This window comes from Vulpes vulpes, chromosome 9 (genome assembly GCF_048418805.1).
Source record: "Vulpes vulpes isolate BD-2025 chromosome 9, VulVul3, whole genome shotgun sequence".
Lineage (NCBI taxonomy): Eukaryota > Metazoa > Chordata > Mammalia > Carnivora > Canidae > Vulpes > Vulpes vulpes.
Window position 1 is genome coordinate 37,846,599 of NC_132788.1, and position 13,650 is coordinate 37,860,248.

Sequence of the window (13,650 nt, forward strand, 5' to 3'; positions counted from 1 at the left end):
AAGTAAGGGGCAATTTTTCATTAATTTTCTCCTGTAATATCTTATATTTAGAAGGACATTTCTCCCTTTTTAGTTATAAGCTAATATGATATATTTTACTTCCCATTAGACACCAGAGGAATTAAAATGTTGAATTCATACCATATCCTAAATGGAAGAGAATTATGTGTGTGCTGGAAACAAGATGTCATCATGCTGTGCCACGAAAGCATGGACCGGTACACACAGTACATTAGAGTGAAAAACTTGGTCCCTGATGTCCAAAAAATAAGAGTGTAATATCACTCTTAAGTAAATCTGACTGATAAATATGTATCGGGATCAGGAAACAAGAGTGTATCTTATAGAGCTTATGCTAGTATTACTAACCTGTAAGAAAGAAGTAATCACACATCACTTTCTTAGCGATATGAAAATTACACAGTAAATGGTAGCTATTTATTTGGTGGTGAGGGGGAAAAGGATTAGAAAGAAATAGGGCAATCAACCAAATTAACCCCTTCTGGGCATCAGACCCTCCAGACACCTTTTCATCCTTTAATAAATACACTTTCTTTCCTGTCAAGGGCCTTCCAGTCATGCCATCCTCTCCATGCAGGTGGTGTGCTTCAGGGACAGTAAGTCCTCTCAAGAAAATCCAGCTTAGATGTTTTGGCTAGACCACCTTCCTAATGAGAAGGCCCGTTATAAAATGTTCTTAGAGCCCTGTACTTCTAATTCCCTACAGTGCAATGCAGTTCTCTTTGTGTGTGTGTGTGTGTGTGTGTGTGTGTGTGTGTGTGTGTCTGTGTGTGTCTGTGTGTGTCTGTGTGTATACTGGATGCTTCTCCTCAACACTACGCTGTGAGCCCCTCTGGAGACTGGGGTCTTGGTTTCTGCCATCTAATGACTGACTCTTCAGTGCCTGGCACAGTGTTTGTGTCTGAGTAGCTTCCATACCGACTTCTCTCACCTGCTGATAAGCGGCAGTGTGTCTACCTAGACCAATATAGACACATTGCCATATATTATCTATATGCATTTTCACCGATTTAATCTGAATACTATAGAATGCATTGAGACCCACAGAGGAAACTCTTCAGAAACACATACTCATCACTGTCCTTTCATGCAAAAAAAAATTATCAAAATAGTTCTGCATATGTACCTTGTTATTTAGAAAATTATCTGTTTTTATGAAGTTTTCAAATTTATTTCCACAGACTAGGGTTAACATAATTCCTTCTATATTTTTAACTTTCCCTGTTACATCTGTAATCTTATCTCATATTTTGGATTTGTAACTTTCAACAACTTTTAAATTATATTATCTACCGACTTCTTCATTTTACTCATTTTTCCAAAGAGTCAACACTTGGGTTTATTTATCATTTGTCTGTTTCCTAATGCTTATTTGCATTTTTCTTCTCTTTGTCTTTTCTCTTTTAAAATTCAGAAGTGCTTTAGTTTAAAGTTCACAGAAAAATTGAAGTATTACTTTTATTTTCAATTAACTTCAGTTGAATGTTCCTCACATATTTTTCTTTCCTATTACTAATTATTTAAAGTTATGACATTTCTTCTGTGCATTTTAGCCACCCACAATAAAAATGTTATTTTCTGTAAAAAAAATAAAATAAATAAAATAAAATAAAATAAAATAAAATAAAATAAAATAACCCCTTTTCTCCTTCCTAATACCACTGTCCTAGTTCAGGCAGCAGTCCTCCTTCCCCTGATATACTGTAGCTAGCCCTACTGCATCACCTTCCTCCAGTCCTGCATCCCTACGGATGACCTTTCTCAAGGTCAGAATCCCTTGGCGTGATCAACCTAGCACCTCATGAAACACCTGTCCTCCACTGCGAGGTCTCTGAAGGCTGTCCTTCACTACTAACCAAATTAGGGGCCTCTACTATGGACTCCAATAGCATTTATGATTTCCACTTACCAAACTTAATTTTAAAAAAAACATAGGGAGAACATAGAGTGTTTTAAAAAGGTTGTACTGGAGCCGTATGATAGTCATGAAAAAAAAAAAAAAGAAAGTCATGAATTGTAATGCTTGGGTTGTAAATGCTTTATAAGGAATTTAAGTATAATAAGCAAAGAGGGAACAAAGAATAACTTCAACCAACGTTTTAAAAAGTCAATATATGTACTGCAGAACATGAAAAATAATTATGACTAGCTTTACATGTAGGAGCTTATTCCTTTATTCATAGAGTACAAACCTGAGAACACCACCACGATAATTACTTATTTCAACTCCATCCAAATTCCAATAATTAAAAACATAAAACAGTGTGCACTTAGACAATTTTTCAAAGGCTCTACTGCATGAGATTTTCAGTTTTTCTTCCAACTAGTAGCAGCTACTTAGAATATTAAATTCTTTGATGCTATGCCGGAAGCTGAGTTTCTTGGCTAATGAGAATCATTTTCTTTCTCTTTAATCCTGCTACATGCTTGGAACCAATTTCAAATGTAACACCTCTTTCTGTCAATAATTTTTTTAAACTACTAGTTTTCTGGAATTAAGTTATCCAAATATTTGATCTACTCTCCTGGCTTTCTCTGACTTTTCATAAAGGGTATATTTATCTTCTTGATTATTGTGCCAGTATACCTTGAATGGACAGAATTAAAGTTCTTCTAAATTTCTGAAAATTCAATAGACCGCATTAATAATTTAGTCACTTACCTTCTTTCTTAAATAATGCAAAGCCCCTAAAATATCCCCATTATCTCTACCTCACAGTGATCTCCCATCCTGAACAGTCAACCTAAAACACATTCCACTCTGTCTCTTCTAGCAACAGTATTTTGTTTGATTTATTAAGAGGGGAAAAAAAACAACAGGCATTGATAAACGGGGATGAGAATGTATAAAGTAAGTTTATATTATATAAGTTCATTGTATAACAGCTTTGTGTAGAAATGTAGGGAAAAAGGAAAATCACTAATCTCACAAAAGATAACCACCACTAAAATTCTTATATTTCCCTCCAATCTGTTTATTTTTATTTTTTAAGGCTATGCAGAACATGTGAAATTAAATAACATAAAGTTAGAGAAGTTAGCACAGTGCCTAACATATAGTAGATACTTGAAAAATGTTTGCAGAGTTTCTGAATGGATGTAAGAGGCACTTAATTCCCTCACACCAACTCCACTTGATGGAGGAGGGCCAGGTGGACTGGTGGGGGACACGCAACAGGACCGCATCCTGAGAAGCAGAGACAGCATCTGCAGTCTCATAAAGACACTGTCTCGGTGAAAATGTAGTTGTGGCTAACATCAACAACAATAAAGACCCTCCCTTGGCTTCCACCCAATCTACTTGAGTATGTTATACTACTTATTTAAAATAACTGGGAGCCAAGTAACAGACTTTTATCTTGCTTTTTCTCTTAAAATTAAACCACAAACATTGAACATTTCTTTTTAAAAAATTTTTTTCAATTTATTTATTTAAGAGAGTGAACAAGACCACAAGTTGGAGGGAAGGTCAGCAGGGGAGAGGGAGAAGCAGACTCCCTGTTGAGCAGGGAAAGCCCAATGCGGGCTCCATCCGAGGACCCTGGGATCATGACCCAAAGCGAAGGCAGACGTCCAAATGACTGAGCCACCCAGGCGCCCCTATCTCTTTAAATACTCTTCAGAGGGATCCCTGGGTGGCGCAGCGGTTTGGCGCCTGCCTTTGGCCCAGGGCGCGATCCTGGAGACCCGGGATCGAGTCCCACATCGGGCTCCCGGTGCATGGAGCCTGCTTCTCCCTCCGCCTGTGTCTCTGCCTCTCTCTCTCTCTCTCTCTCTCTGTGACTATCATAAATAATAAATAAAAAATTTAAAAAACAAAACAAAACAAAAAAATACTCTTCAGAAACATGGCTTTTAATGTTTGTAATATTTGGTCTTATGGACTAAAAATATTTTCATTTTTCCCATTCCTGTAATTCATGCTATGATAAAAGTCCCTGTTACATACACCTCTTTATTCTTGTTTCCTGAGAACACATTCCAAGAAACGAAACTGATCAAAAAGGTGTCCTCCATAAATATTTATCAATTTGCACTTAACTAGACAGGACCCATTATCCTAAGCCATTCAAACTACCCTTGCTCTGTTTCAACTTGGTTAAGTGATGGGCTCTTTGTTCTTTAAGGATGGCAGGGTCCTGTTCTTTGAATGACTATTATGTGCCAGTCACTGTCAAAGCATTTTACTTTCATTATTTCATTTAAACTTCATAAAAATCCTATGAAGTACTTTTTAACTCTTTTCTTACAGAGGAGAAAACAAGACCTGGAGAGCCAAGGAGCTAATATCCAACCAAAGTAGTCTAATAGTACAGGCCACATGTGCAGCCACTGCTTCACATTGATTACATGTATCACACTTATTACACTGTTCCAGGTTTCTTTTTTTTCTTTTTAAATATTTTATTATTTATTCATGAGAGAGAGAGAGAGAGAGGGAGAGAGAGGGAGAGGTAGAGGGAGAGGCAGACACAGGCAGAGGGAGAAGCAGGCTCCATACAGGGAGCCCGATGTGGAACTCGATCCCAGGACTCCAGGATCAGGCCCTGAGCTGAAGGCGGCACTAAACTGCTGAGCCACCCGGGCTGCCCTGTTCCAGATTTCTTGCCCATCTGTTGCTATTCCTTATTTTGTGAAAGGAGAGTTTCACAAAAAAAAAAAATCCTTTATCTAATTTTCTAAAAGGAAATACACGTTTGTTGATTTTTAGTAATCTGTAAGGACTCTTAACACAGTAAAGATATTAACCCTTTATTGTGTAACATTTGTCCCAGTATTCTGTATTCTGTATTCTGTATTCTGACTGTGAATGTGGAAAAGTTTCGATGTACCAAAGTTTGCAGTTTTCAGATAATCAAATCAATCTTTTGTGGTCAGACTTTGTTATCATGAGAAGACAGACTTCCCATATTCCAAGATTTTCAATACTTTTATGATTTCCTTTTTTAAAAAGATTTATAACTTTAAGTAATCTACTATTTTCTCCGAATAGCAGGGAATCTGGCCTAACATCATCTACTGAAAACCCTACTGATACTAAATGACACTTTTATCATATACTAAATAGAGTCTTATATATATTCGTGACTGAATTTCTCTCTTCTTCCATTGATCTAATTGACTATGCTGGTTTAAGTACAAGACTTTTAAATATAGCATTTTTGTAATATGTCTTACTATCTGGTACAAATCCCTTTTTAGTGCTTTTCTCACCAGTTTTTTCCTGTCTTTTCAGCCACATTTATTGTCTATGACTTCAAAATCATTTAAAGTAAAACAGAAATATATTCTTTATAGATTGTATTTCACTGAACTTATGGACCTAGTAGAAAACATCACTGAGCTTTCTTCTTATCTAAGACAATGTAAGTTTCTCCACTTAATTGTCTCTCATACTTAAACTTATGTGTGGGTGTTGAGGTTCTGCATGCTTTGCATTCCTGAGTTTATTTCAAGGTATATTACAGCTTCTGTTGCTCTTGTGACTGGGGTTTTCCCTCCATTATATTTTCTGAAGATGATGAGTTTATGTTCCTTGCATATAAGAAAGCTCTTAATGGTTTTGGAAAAACCCAAGTAAAACAGGTTTCTTTATGGTTGGGCTTCTCACAGACTCTAATAAACTAAAACTCTTCAAGAGGAGACCATACATAAATGCAGGCCAAACTTAACTAATGGAACCCTTCTGGGAATACTTTTGAATAGCTCATAGAACTAGTATTTCAAGGAATTTATCAAAGAATAAGATGATGATCTACTACTCAATTTAAATCATTTCTTTTATATAGTAACTTGTTATGACAAGATAATTTATTAAATCTATAATTCTCTGGCTTATATGTACAATTTATAATTCTTGTCTCATACCTTACTGCACACAAGGTCCTCTCTGAGTGCTAGCCAACACTCGATGATACACAAGTGCCATGATATTTCAATAATTATTACTTTAAATTCTTGCTTTCCTCTACTTCCAAGTCTCCTTTCTAGAATACTGATACTCTCCCTTGCTCATTTTTTCCAAGGTAGTCATCATTTTGTCACTTTAAAGATCCTGTTGGTGTTTTTAGTAACATCTAGAAATGAGGATATATTCTGTTAGAACAAGTTCTTTGCACCTAAATAGCCTTCCAGTCCACTATACTTTTTCTGTTAAATATAGAAAAGTTGATCATTAGCAAAGTCAGGTTATGAATAACCTGCTATCTCTACTCAATGCCCATACCAATTGAGTATAAATCCAGCACAATGAGCAGGCATTCAACTTTGACTTGTTTTGTTAACAAAGACAGTGTTAAGCTCAAAGACAGTGTTAAGTATGATAAAGACAAACTATTCTGACGGTATAACCAGCTTTCCTAGTATCCTGAGGCTCAGGATCAATGTAGTGAACTAAGATCAAACCTATACCTGCATACTAGAAGTCAGGTGAAAATAATCCCCCAAAGACAGCCTCATTGTATGATTTCTATGGCATGGTGCTTGTGTATCAGATTAACAGTGAGATCCCATATCAACTGATCCCTGCAGAACAGGGCTTCACATGGGAGTCATAAGCCACATAACAGAGATAGGGGAGAAGGAAGCAAGAGGGAGATTGAGGAATGAAAAGAAGTAAGTGTCCCATAAAATACAAAGTAGATGAGCAAATACAAACAGGTAAGAAAAAATATTAACCTCTGTGCTACAAGACAAGTAATATATAGGTGGGTTAGTGACAAACTTATAAAATCATTATAAATAAATAAGCTTGAGCAAAGAAACATGGTATCCAAAATCCTACATGAAATATTTTTATGCACTGACTTAGAAATTCAGCTTTTTCAATTCAGATCATAATAAATGCAATTGAATAAACCAAAGGAAACCATTTCAAGGATAATGACATCCAACCAGTCAATAAAATCAAATTGCTTCTATCTTCTGGTGGTATCAATTATAGAACTTCAAACATGAAGCTAAGTGTGATTGCCAACTGCGAATAGGAAGTCATTCCATTGTGAAGCCCCTACTACAGGCCAGGAACTGCTGCAGGTGCTGGGATGCAGCCCTGAACAAAATAGACCCAATGCCTGCCCTCCAAGAGGAAGAGAGATGTAATCAAATTAGCAAACAGATAATGCTGGAAATAAGGACTGAGAAGAAAACACAAGCAGAGAAGGAGGAGACACCATTTGAGTGAAGTCCTAAAGAAAGTGCCAGAGTCATATAGTGACCTGGGAGCAATACTGCAGAGGGGGCTGTGAGTACAGTGACACTAGTTGTCCTTCCAATCTGCCTCAATAGTCACAACCATAATTAATGCAAAGGAATAAGTACCTGGTTTCTGGATCGAGGGACTCCACAAGTTTTTTATCAGCTAGCAATTTTTGCAAACTCTGATATAATTCCACATTTGTGTTCAACCTAGAAAAATTACAAATGAAAAAAATTAAACAATCTTCTAATATCTTCTATTTAACTTTACATTAAGAGAACGGTGTCACATCCTAGCATACACACGCCCACAGGCCAAAGGTTTGGGGTTTTGTTTTGTTTCTTTATTTAGTATAGAAATAGTACAAACCACAGTTAGTACAGAAACAGGCAGTCCCTCAAGCAAAGTGTCAGGGTACTAACTGTTGTGAAAGGTAAAAGGATAAATGTAAAGCCACGGTCAACAGCTGGAACTAGAAAAGCAGACAGGAGAGAGGCGAGGGGGAGGAATTTAGTAGCTGGTGAGCTGAGTGATCTGAGCCTACTGCCACTGAGAATTCATTCAGAGCAACATGCTGATGGCCATTTGTTTGTTTAATAAAAAGGGAATGAAGATGGGAGGAAGCATGAATACAAAGATTGTGCAGTTCCAAAGTGAAGAGCCTAGAACATGGGTGACCTTTGCCCACCTGGGCCACAGTAGCAGGCTCACATGGCCACACAGTGAGGAAAGCTCAAGGACGCAGGCTTCAGGGCCACACACTAGAGTTACAACACCAGCCCTACTACTACTTGGTGACCTCGGGCAAAGATTTGAACTCCTCCAGCTTGTTAGACTGCAGGTCACCCTGAGGGTTAAATGAGATGCTCCCGCCATGAATGAAGAAATAGTAGTTATGATTAAGTGGCCTTGCCAGCCTGCTCTCAGCCCCCCAACTGAGTACTGCCCTCAACCCAAGCCACAGTCCCACTACCAGGTCCTGAGTTCTTTCTTCTTTCCTGGATGCCAGAAAGCCCTGCCACTCTCGGAACTAAATAGTGACTTGGTTTCAGACATAATGTGATCCCTGCCCAGTAGATCTCCAGGGAAGGGAGGCTGTAAGAACTGTCTGCCCATTCTGACTCAGGAACTCAAGGATGGCCAGGTTCCCTAATGAGTCAAAAACCTACAGCTCTGTAGAAATTGAAGAGTTTCTGTTGCTATGGCTCTCGTGGACCACCCCAAAGACCAAGGGAACTGAGGCAGTCACCACCAGTGGGAAAATGTTCAACAAGAAGGGCAGGCACACCACCTCTCCTGCACCCAGGCAGCAATCCCAGGAAACTGGAAGAAAATCAATGTGGGCCCCCACCACCTCCAGGATGGCTCATTCAACAAGCTACTACATACATGTCAAAAGGACAGGCATTCAGACACGGCCTGTGCTGTATCCTCTTCAGAAGTTTCAGCACATCTCCCGCATTATGTTTTATGTCATAAGATCCTGAGATAAAGTCTCTATTTTAGTCTATGGCTGGCATCAACTATAAACAAACACACCTAACCTTAGGCTTTTATTTCCACTACTGGGGAACAAATCAATTCTACACACACACCTGAAATCATCCTATTTCTCAAAGATCAGCTCCAGTAGTTAAGGCATGATTCAGTTAGACTCAAGAGGAAAAGGAGTCCTGGTGCTCAGGGAGAACCAAGAGCAAAGCACGGGTGAAGGCCATTAGTTCTGTGCCCTGACCCACTTGCAGGCCCTCGACGGGCCTCAGGGCAGCCGGTGGTGTGGCAAAGAAGGAGAGAACTGAAACACTCTCCAGGATGAAGTGAAGACCTTGCACAGATACTCTTGACAACCATTTGCTACCAATTATGGTCTCCTTGTTGTCCTGCTGCAAAATTAAGAACCCACATGCATCAGACCAGAGCTGTATCTCAGCTCAGGCCCGATACAGTGTTCAAGGTGCCTCAGGCAGGCACCCCAGCAGCTCATACTCATTTCTTGGGGCTCTTCCCTGGGCAGTGCTGTCCCTCCCAAGGAGGCCACAATTGCAGTCCCTTCCTCATGCTCAGTGTCTGGAGTGTGCAGGGACCCATTTTATCTCAGTCAACGAGTAGATTTTCAATGGCTCCAAGAGAACGTACATGTATTGTCCCAAAGAGAGCAAATGATGCTCAGTGGGGGTGAAGCAGCAGTAGCACCTCCTGAAGCCTCAGGTCAAAACCAGAGAAGCCACCGCACTCTGTCTCCACACACCTCCTCCAACTTCTGGCTTGTGAAAAAGCCCTCCAATGTTTTCCAGTGGTATGTTCATGCCCAGCGAGCCCCTGCCATGCTCACTCGCTTTCGACAGTGTCTGGCATGGCCTCATGCACTTAAGTGCCTTTGAATATGGCACTGTCCACCTCAAAGTCATTTTCACAAGCACTTTCAAGCTCTTGGTAAAGGCTTAAAATATTTAAATCAACCCCAAGATTGCTTGAAAATAACTCATTTCATCAAAGCCCCAGCCTGCCTCAGCCCTCCCAGACAGTTTTATGATCTCCTTAGACAACCTCCCCACCCCAGATTCAAGGGACCACAAGGCTACTTTGCAGAGACAGTGTTGGCCTCTTGCCTAGAGCCCACAGCCATCAATGCAATAGCAGTTTCATTATAGGATAATCAAGAAATTCCAACTTGCCACTGAGATACCAAAAAACTCTTACTTTAAATAAATAAATAAATAAATAATAAAATGAAAAAATAAAAAACTCTTACTTAATGTAAATAATAATGAGAGTGGATGTTTGCTACATGCCTGATACCACCAGAAGCACTTTATTATCTCATTTTCCTCACAGTACATCTAAGAGGCAAATCACATTATTACTTCACTTGCAGACAAGGAAAAGAACAGATAAGTAAGCTGATGAATAGCCAGTCACAGTGCTGGTGCCAAGGAGACCACAGTGGCCTGCCCCAGGGCCCCCCTCTTCCCCAGCACCCTGGGCACTGTGCAGGGTAGCACACCATCCCCTAACCTGCAGGGAGGAGCCCTAGAGACAAATTTCCTAAAGCAAAAATCAACAAAACCACATCACCCAAGATTGTAATGAAAGGGAACAGAACATACTTTTCTACCATGGTGCCAATACTTCTACAAGCTTCTTCCGCCGCCTCTCTGAATGCGGGCTCAGGGTGAGCAATTTTCACAAAATCGGCCTAATAAAGAAGAAAGACAAAACCAAGAGGGAATTTGATGGAAAGCTTTCTTCCAAGATCTGAGGGTAAAAATGAAAACCTGTGCTTTCAAGTGTGCCATTTGGCTTGACATAGGCATTTCCATTACTGAAATTTTCCTAAACTAGAAGGGCAAAGCAGCTACTTTCTGAACATTTATTAATTCTGTTATTCCTTAGAATCGAGTGGGTTTCATTCCAAAGAAAATACTTGCACTAACTTTATTTTAGAAGTCTTTCTCCTTCAAAAATAAACACCAAGTGAATTCCTCCTAATTCTACAGTCCAAAAAAGCAGAATTTTATTTCAAATATTCTAAAACCGTTGGCAATATGGTCCTCACGTGTTAACCTGGCTCCAGAGAACAACTATAGAGGCTTTTTTTCAACTGACAGCATAGTTTCAAGACTGATTTAACTACATTCTAGCCTTTGTACAGAAAACAAAGGCACATTCTCTCTTTATAGGCCTTTTAATAAATATGAATTCCCAGTCTCAGCTTAAATGACTCATGACTAATAGTGGTGCAGTGGCTGCTATCCTGACTTAAGCATTATGCTGAGCTAGAATTATTTTTACTCTTTTAATGAAATTATGTAAAGCTAGATTTTAGTTTTCATGTTAATTGTAGCATACTGCAAAAGAAAAATGCAAGGGAACTACACATTCTTCAGTCTTCAAGAAAACATGTGTGACTATAATATGAAATAAAATCACCACAAGATAAAATTTCCTAATTTTATTAAACATTTTTAATATAAAAACATTTAAATCCACAGTTTTATACATTTGATATAACAATGACATTAGTACTTGAAAAATGAGCCATGTAAAATTTACAATTTGTATAAATTACTAATGTACATGTTGCAGAATTTACAATCAATATTTATTTCAAAATGCTGGCATATATTTTAAAATTCATTTGTGGGGCGCCTGGGTGGTTTAGTCGGTGAAGGGTCTGCCTTCAGCTCAGGTTATAATGTCGGGATCCTCAGATAGAACCCCACGTGGGAGGGGATCCCTGGGTGGCTCAGCAGTTTAGCGCCTGCCTCCGACCCAGGACATGATTCTGGAGTCCCGGGATCGAGCCCCACGTGAGGCTCCCTGCATGGAGCCTGCTTCTCCCTCTGCCTGTGTCTCTGCCTCTCTCTCTCTCTCTCTCTGTGTCTCTCGTGAATAAATTTTTAAAAATATTAAAAAAAAAAAGAACCCCACGTGGGTTCTGCTTCTCCCTCTCCCTCTGCCCCTCCCCCCACTGAGCACCCCTGCTCTCTCACTCTGTCTCTCAAATGAATGAATAAAATCTTTTCAAAAAATTCTTTAGAAATAGTGATAGCAATTGTATTAAAAAAGAAAAAGAAAGCAAAACCAAATGATCATTTGGTGGGAAATAACAGTTTATGAAGCCCTTGCCTTATTACAGTATTGATCTTACTGGCAGGTAAAGTCTTAAAAATTCAGAAGGAAAACGGTTCTTTGAATTTTTTACCCAAAGATTTCCACATAGAGATCACATTTAGAACTTTTTAAATGAGATTTTACTATACCTCATAAATACTAAAAACTTCCAAAATAGGACAAGCTATGGGGCAGAGTTAAAATCTCTTTAGAGAGGAGCAAAAAGCAAAAATGTAAGGAAAAAAAAAAATCCTAGAACACTACTTAATTAAAATGGAGGCTAAGACAACAAATAAACCACCAACAAAGTCAATACTTGACTGCACGTAAGTGAAACTCCCTGACAAATATTTTCCTTTTCAGATTTCAGTGACACAATTAAGCAAAGGTATGAGGCATCCTCGGGCAGTGCATGTCCCGTGTCCTCAATCGTTCAGGGTTCAGTACCTGCACACTTCAGAACAAAACTAAGATCCTATAAAACCAAGAAGTGACAAAAAGGAGTCTGCAACACACCTCACTTCACTCTTGGGAGAAACCCTTTAAAACACTATCAGTTTCCTTAAAATAGGGTGGGGGTTGCTTGGGGGGCTCAGTCAGTTAAGCATCTGCCTTCAGCTCAGGTCATAACTCAAGGGTCCTGGGATGGAGCCCCACTGAGCAGAAAGCCCGCTTCTTCCTCTTCCTCTCCCTCTGCCCATACCTCCCACTCGTTCGTGCTCTCTCATGCTCTGTCTCAAATAAATAAATAAAATCTTAAAAAATAAATTTCTCTTAAAATGGGGGCGCCCACAGTGACAGTATGACCATCTAAAAGGTATTTCTGCTCAATTCAGGTGTATGGGAGGGGAAGAATGTTCCAAACGGGGGAAAAAAAAAAGATGGGGAGGTGTTATGCTAGGTGAAAGAAGTCATTCCCAAAGGGCAAATGATTCTGTTTACCTGATGTTTTAGAAGAGACAAACTATAGGGATGGAGAACAGATGGGTAGTTGCCAGAGCTAAGAAGGGAGAGCTGGGTCTGACTGTACAGGGGCTTTTCTGGGGCAATGGAATAGTTCTGTACCTTAATTATGGTGGTGGCCACATGAATACATGAGTTAAAATTCATAGAACTGTATCATCCCCCAAAAGGAGTCAATTATACAGTAGGATCATTTTAAAAATAAATAAATACTTTTTAAAAAGATGGGGATGCTGACTTTCTAACCTCTCCAGGTACAGATGGCCTATTCATCTGACCTAAGCAGCCAGCCAGCCTGTAAAAGGTACAGAACAGCAGGTGAGGACATGAATTCTTCAGCCAAAATGCCTGGACTCTGAGCTCAGTTCCACCATTTACTGACTAGGTATATCACTTAACCTCTTACAGCCTTTCTTTCCTCATCTGAAAATGGGAGATATACTAAGAAGGTTAATTTAGTTAATCCAAACAAGCCTCTTACCAGAATCTAGTGCCTCATAAGATCTAAAAAAATAAAAAAAAAGTTAACATCAGAATATAAACTCCAGGCAGCCCCGGTGGCGCAGCGGTTTAGCGCCGCCTGCAGCCCAGGGCGTGATCCTGGAGACCCTGGATCGAGTCCCACGTCAGGCTCTCTGTATGATGCCTGCTTCTCCCTCTGCCTGTGTCTCTGCCTCTCTCTCTATCTCTGTCTCTATGAATAAATAAATAAAAAATCTTTAAAAAAAAAAAAAAAAGAATATAAACTCCATGAGGTCAGAGATTGCACCTGTCATGACTGCATTCCCAATGCCTAGAAGAGTGCTTGGCACCTGGTGGGGACTCAATATTGAATGAGTGTGAAGATATACAGT

At 39.4% G+C, this 13,650-nt stretch overlaps 1 protein-coding gene across 4 annotated transcripts in view; it reads right to left on the reverse strand.

Annotated features, from left to right (window-relative positions):
- MIPEP (mitochondrial intermediate peptidase) overlaps positions 1-13,650 on the reverse strand; it is a 172,964-nt gene that overhangs the window by 155,179 nt on the left and 4,135 nt on the right. For all 4 annotated transcript variants that reach the window (XM_025996669.2, XM_072719822.1, XM_072719823.1 and 1 more), the window contains exons 3-4: positions 10,327-10,415; positions 7,342-7,428 (exon numbers count right to left, since the gene is read on the reverse strand). In XM_025996669.2, coding sequence (XP_025852454.2) covers positions 7,342-7,428; positions 10,327-10,415 — 176 coding nt within the window. The remainder of the gene's footprint in view (positions 1-7,341; positions 7,429-10,326; positions 10,416-13,650) is intronic.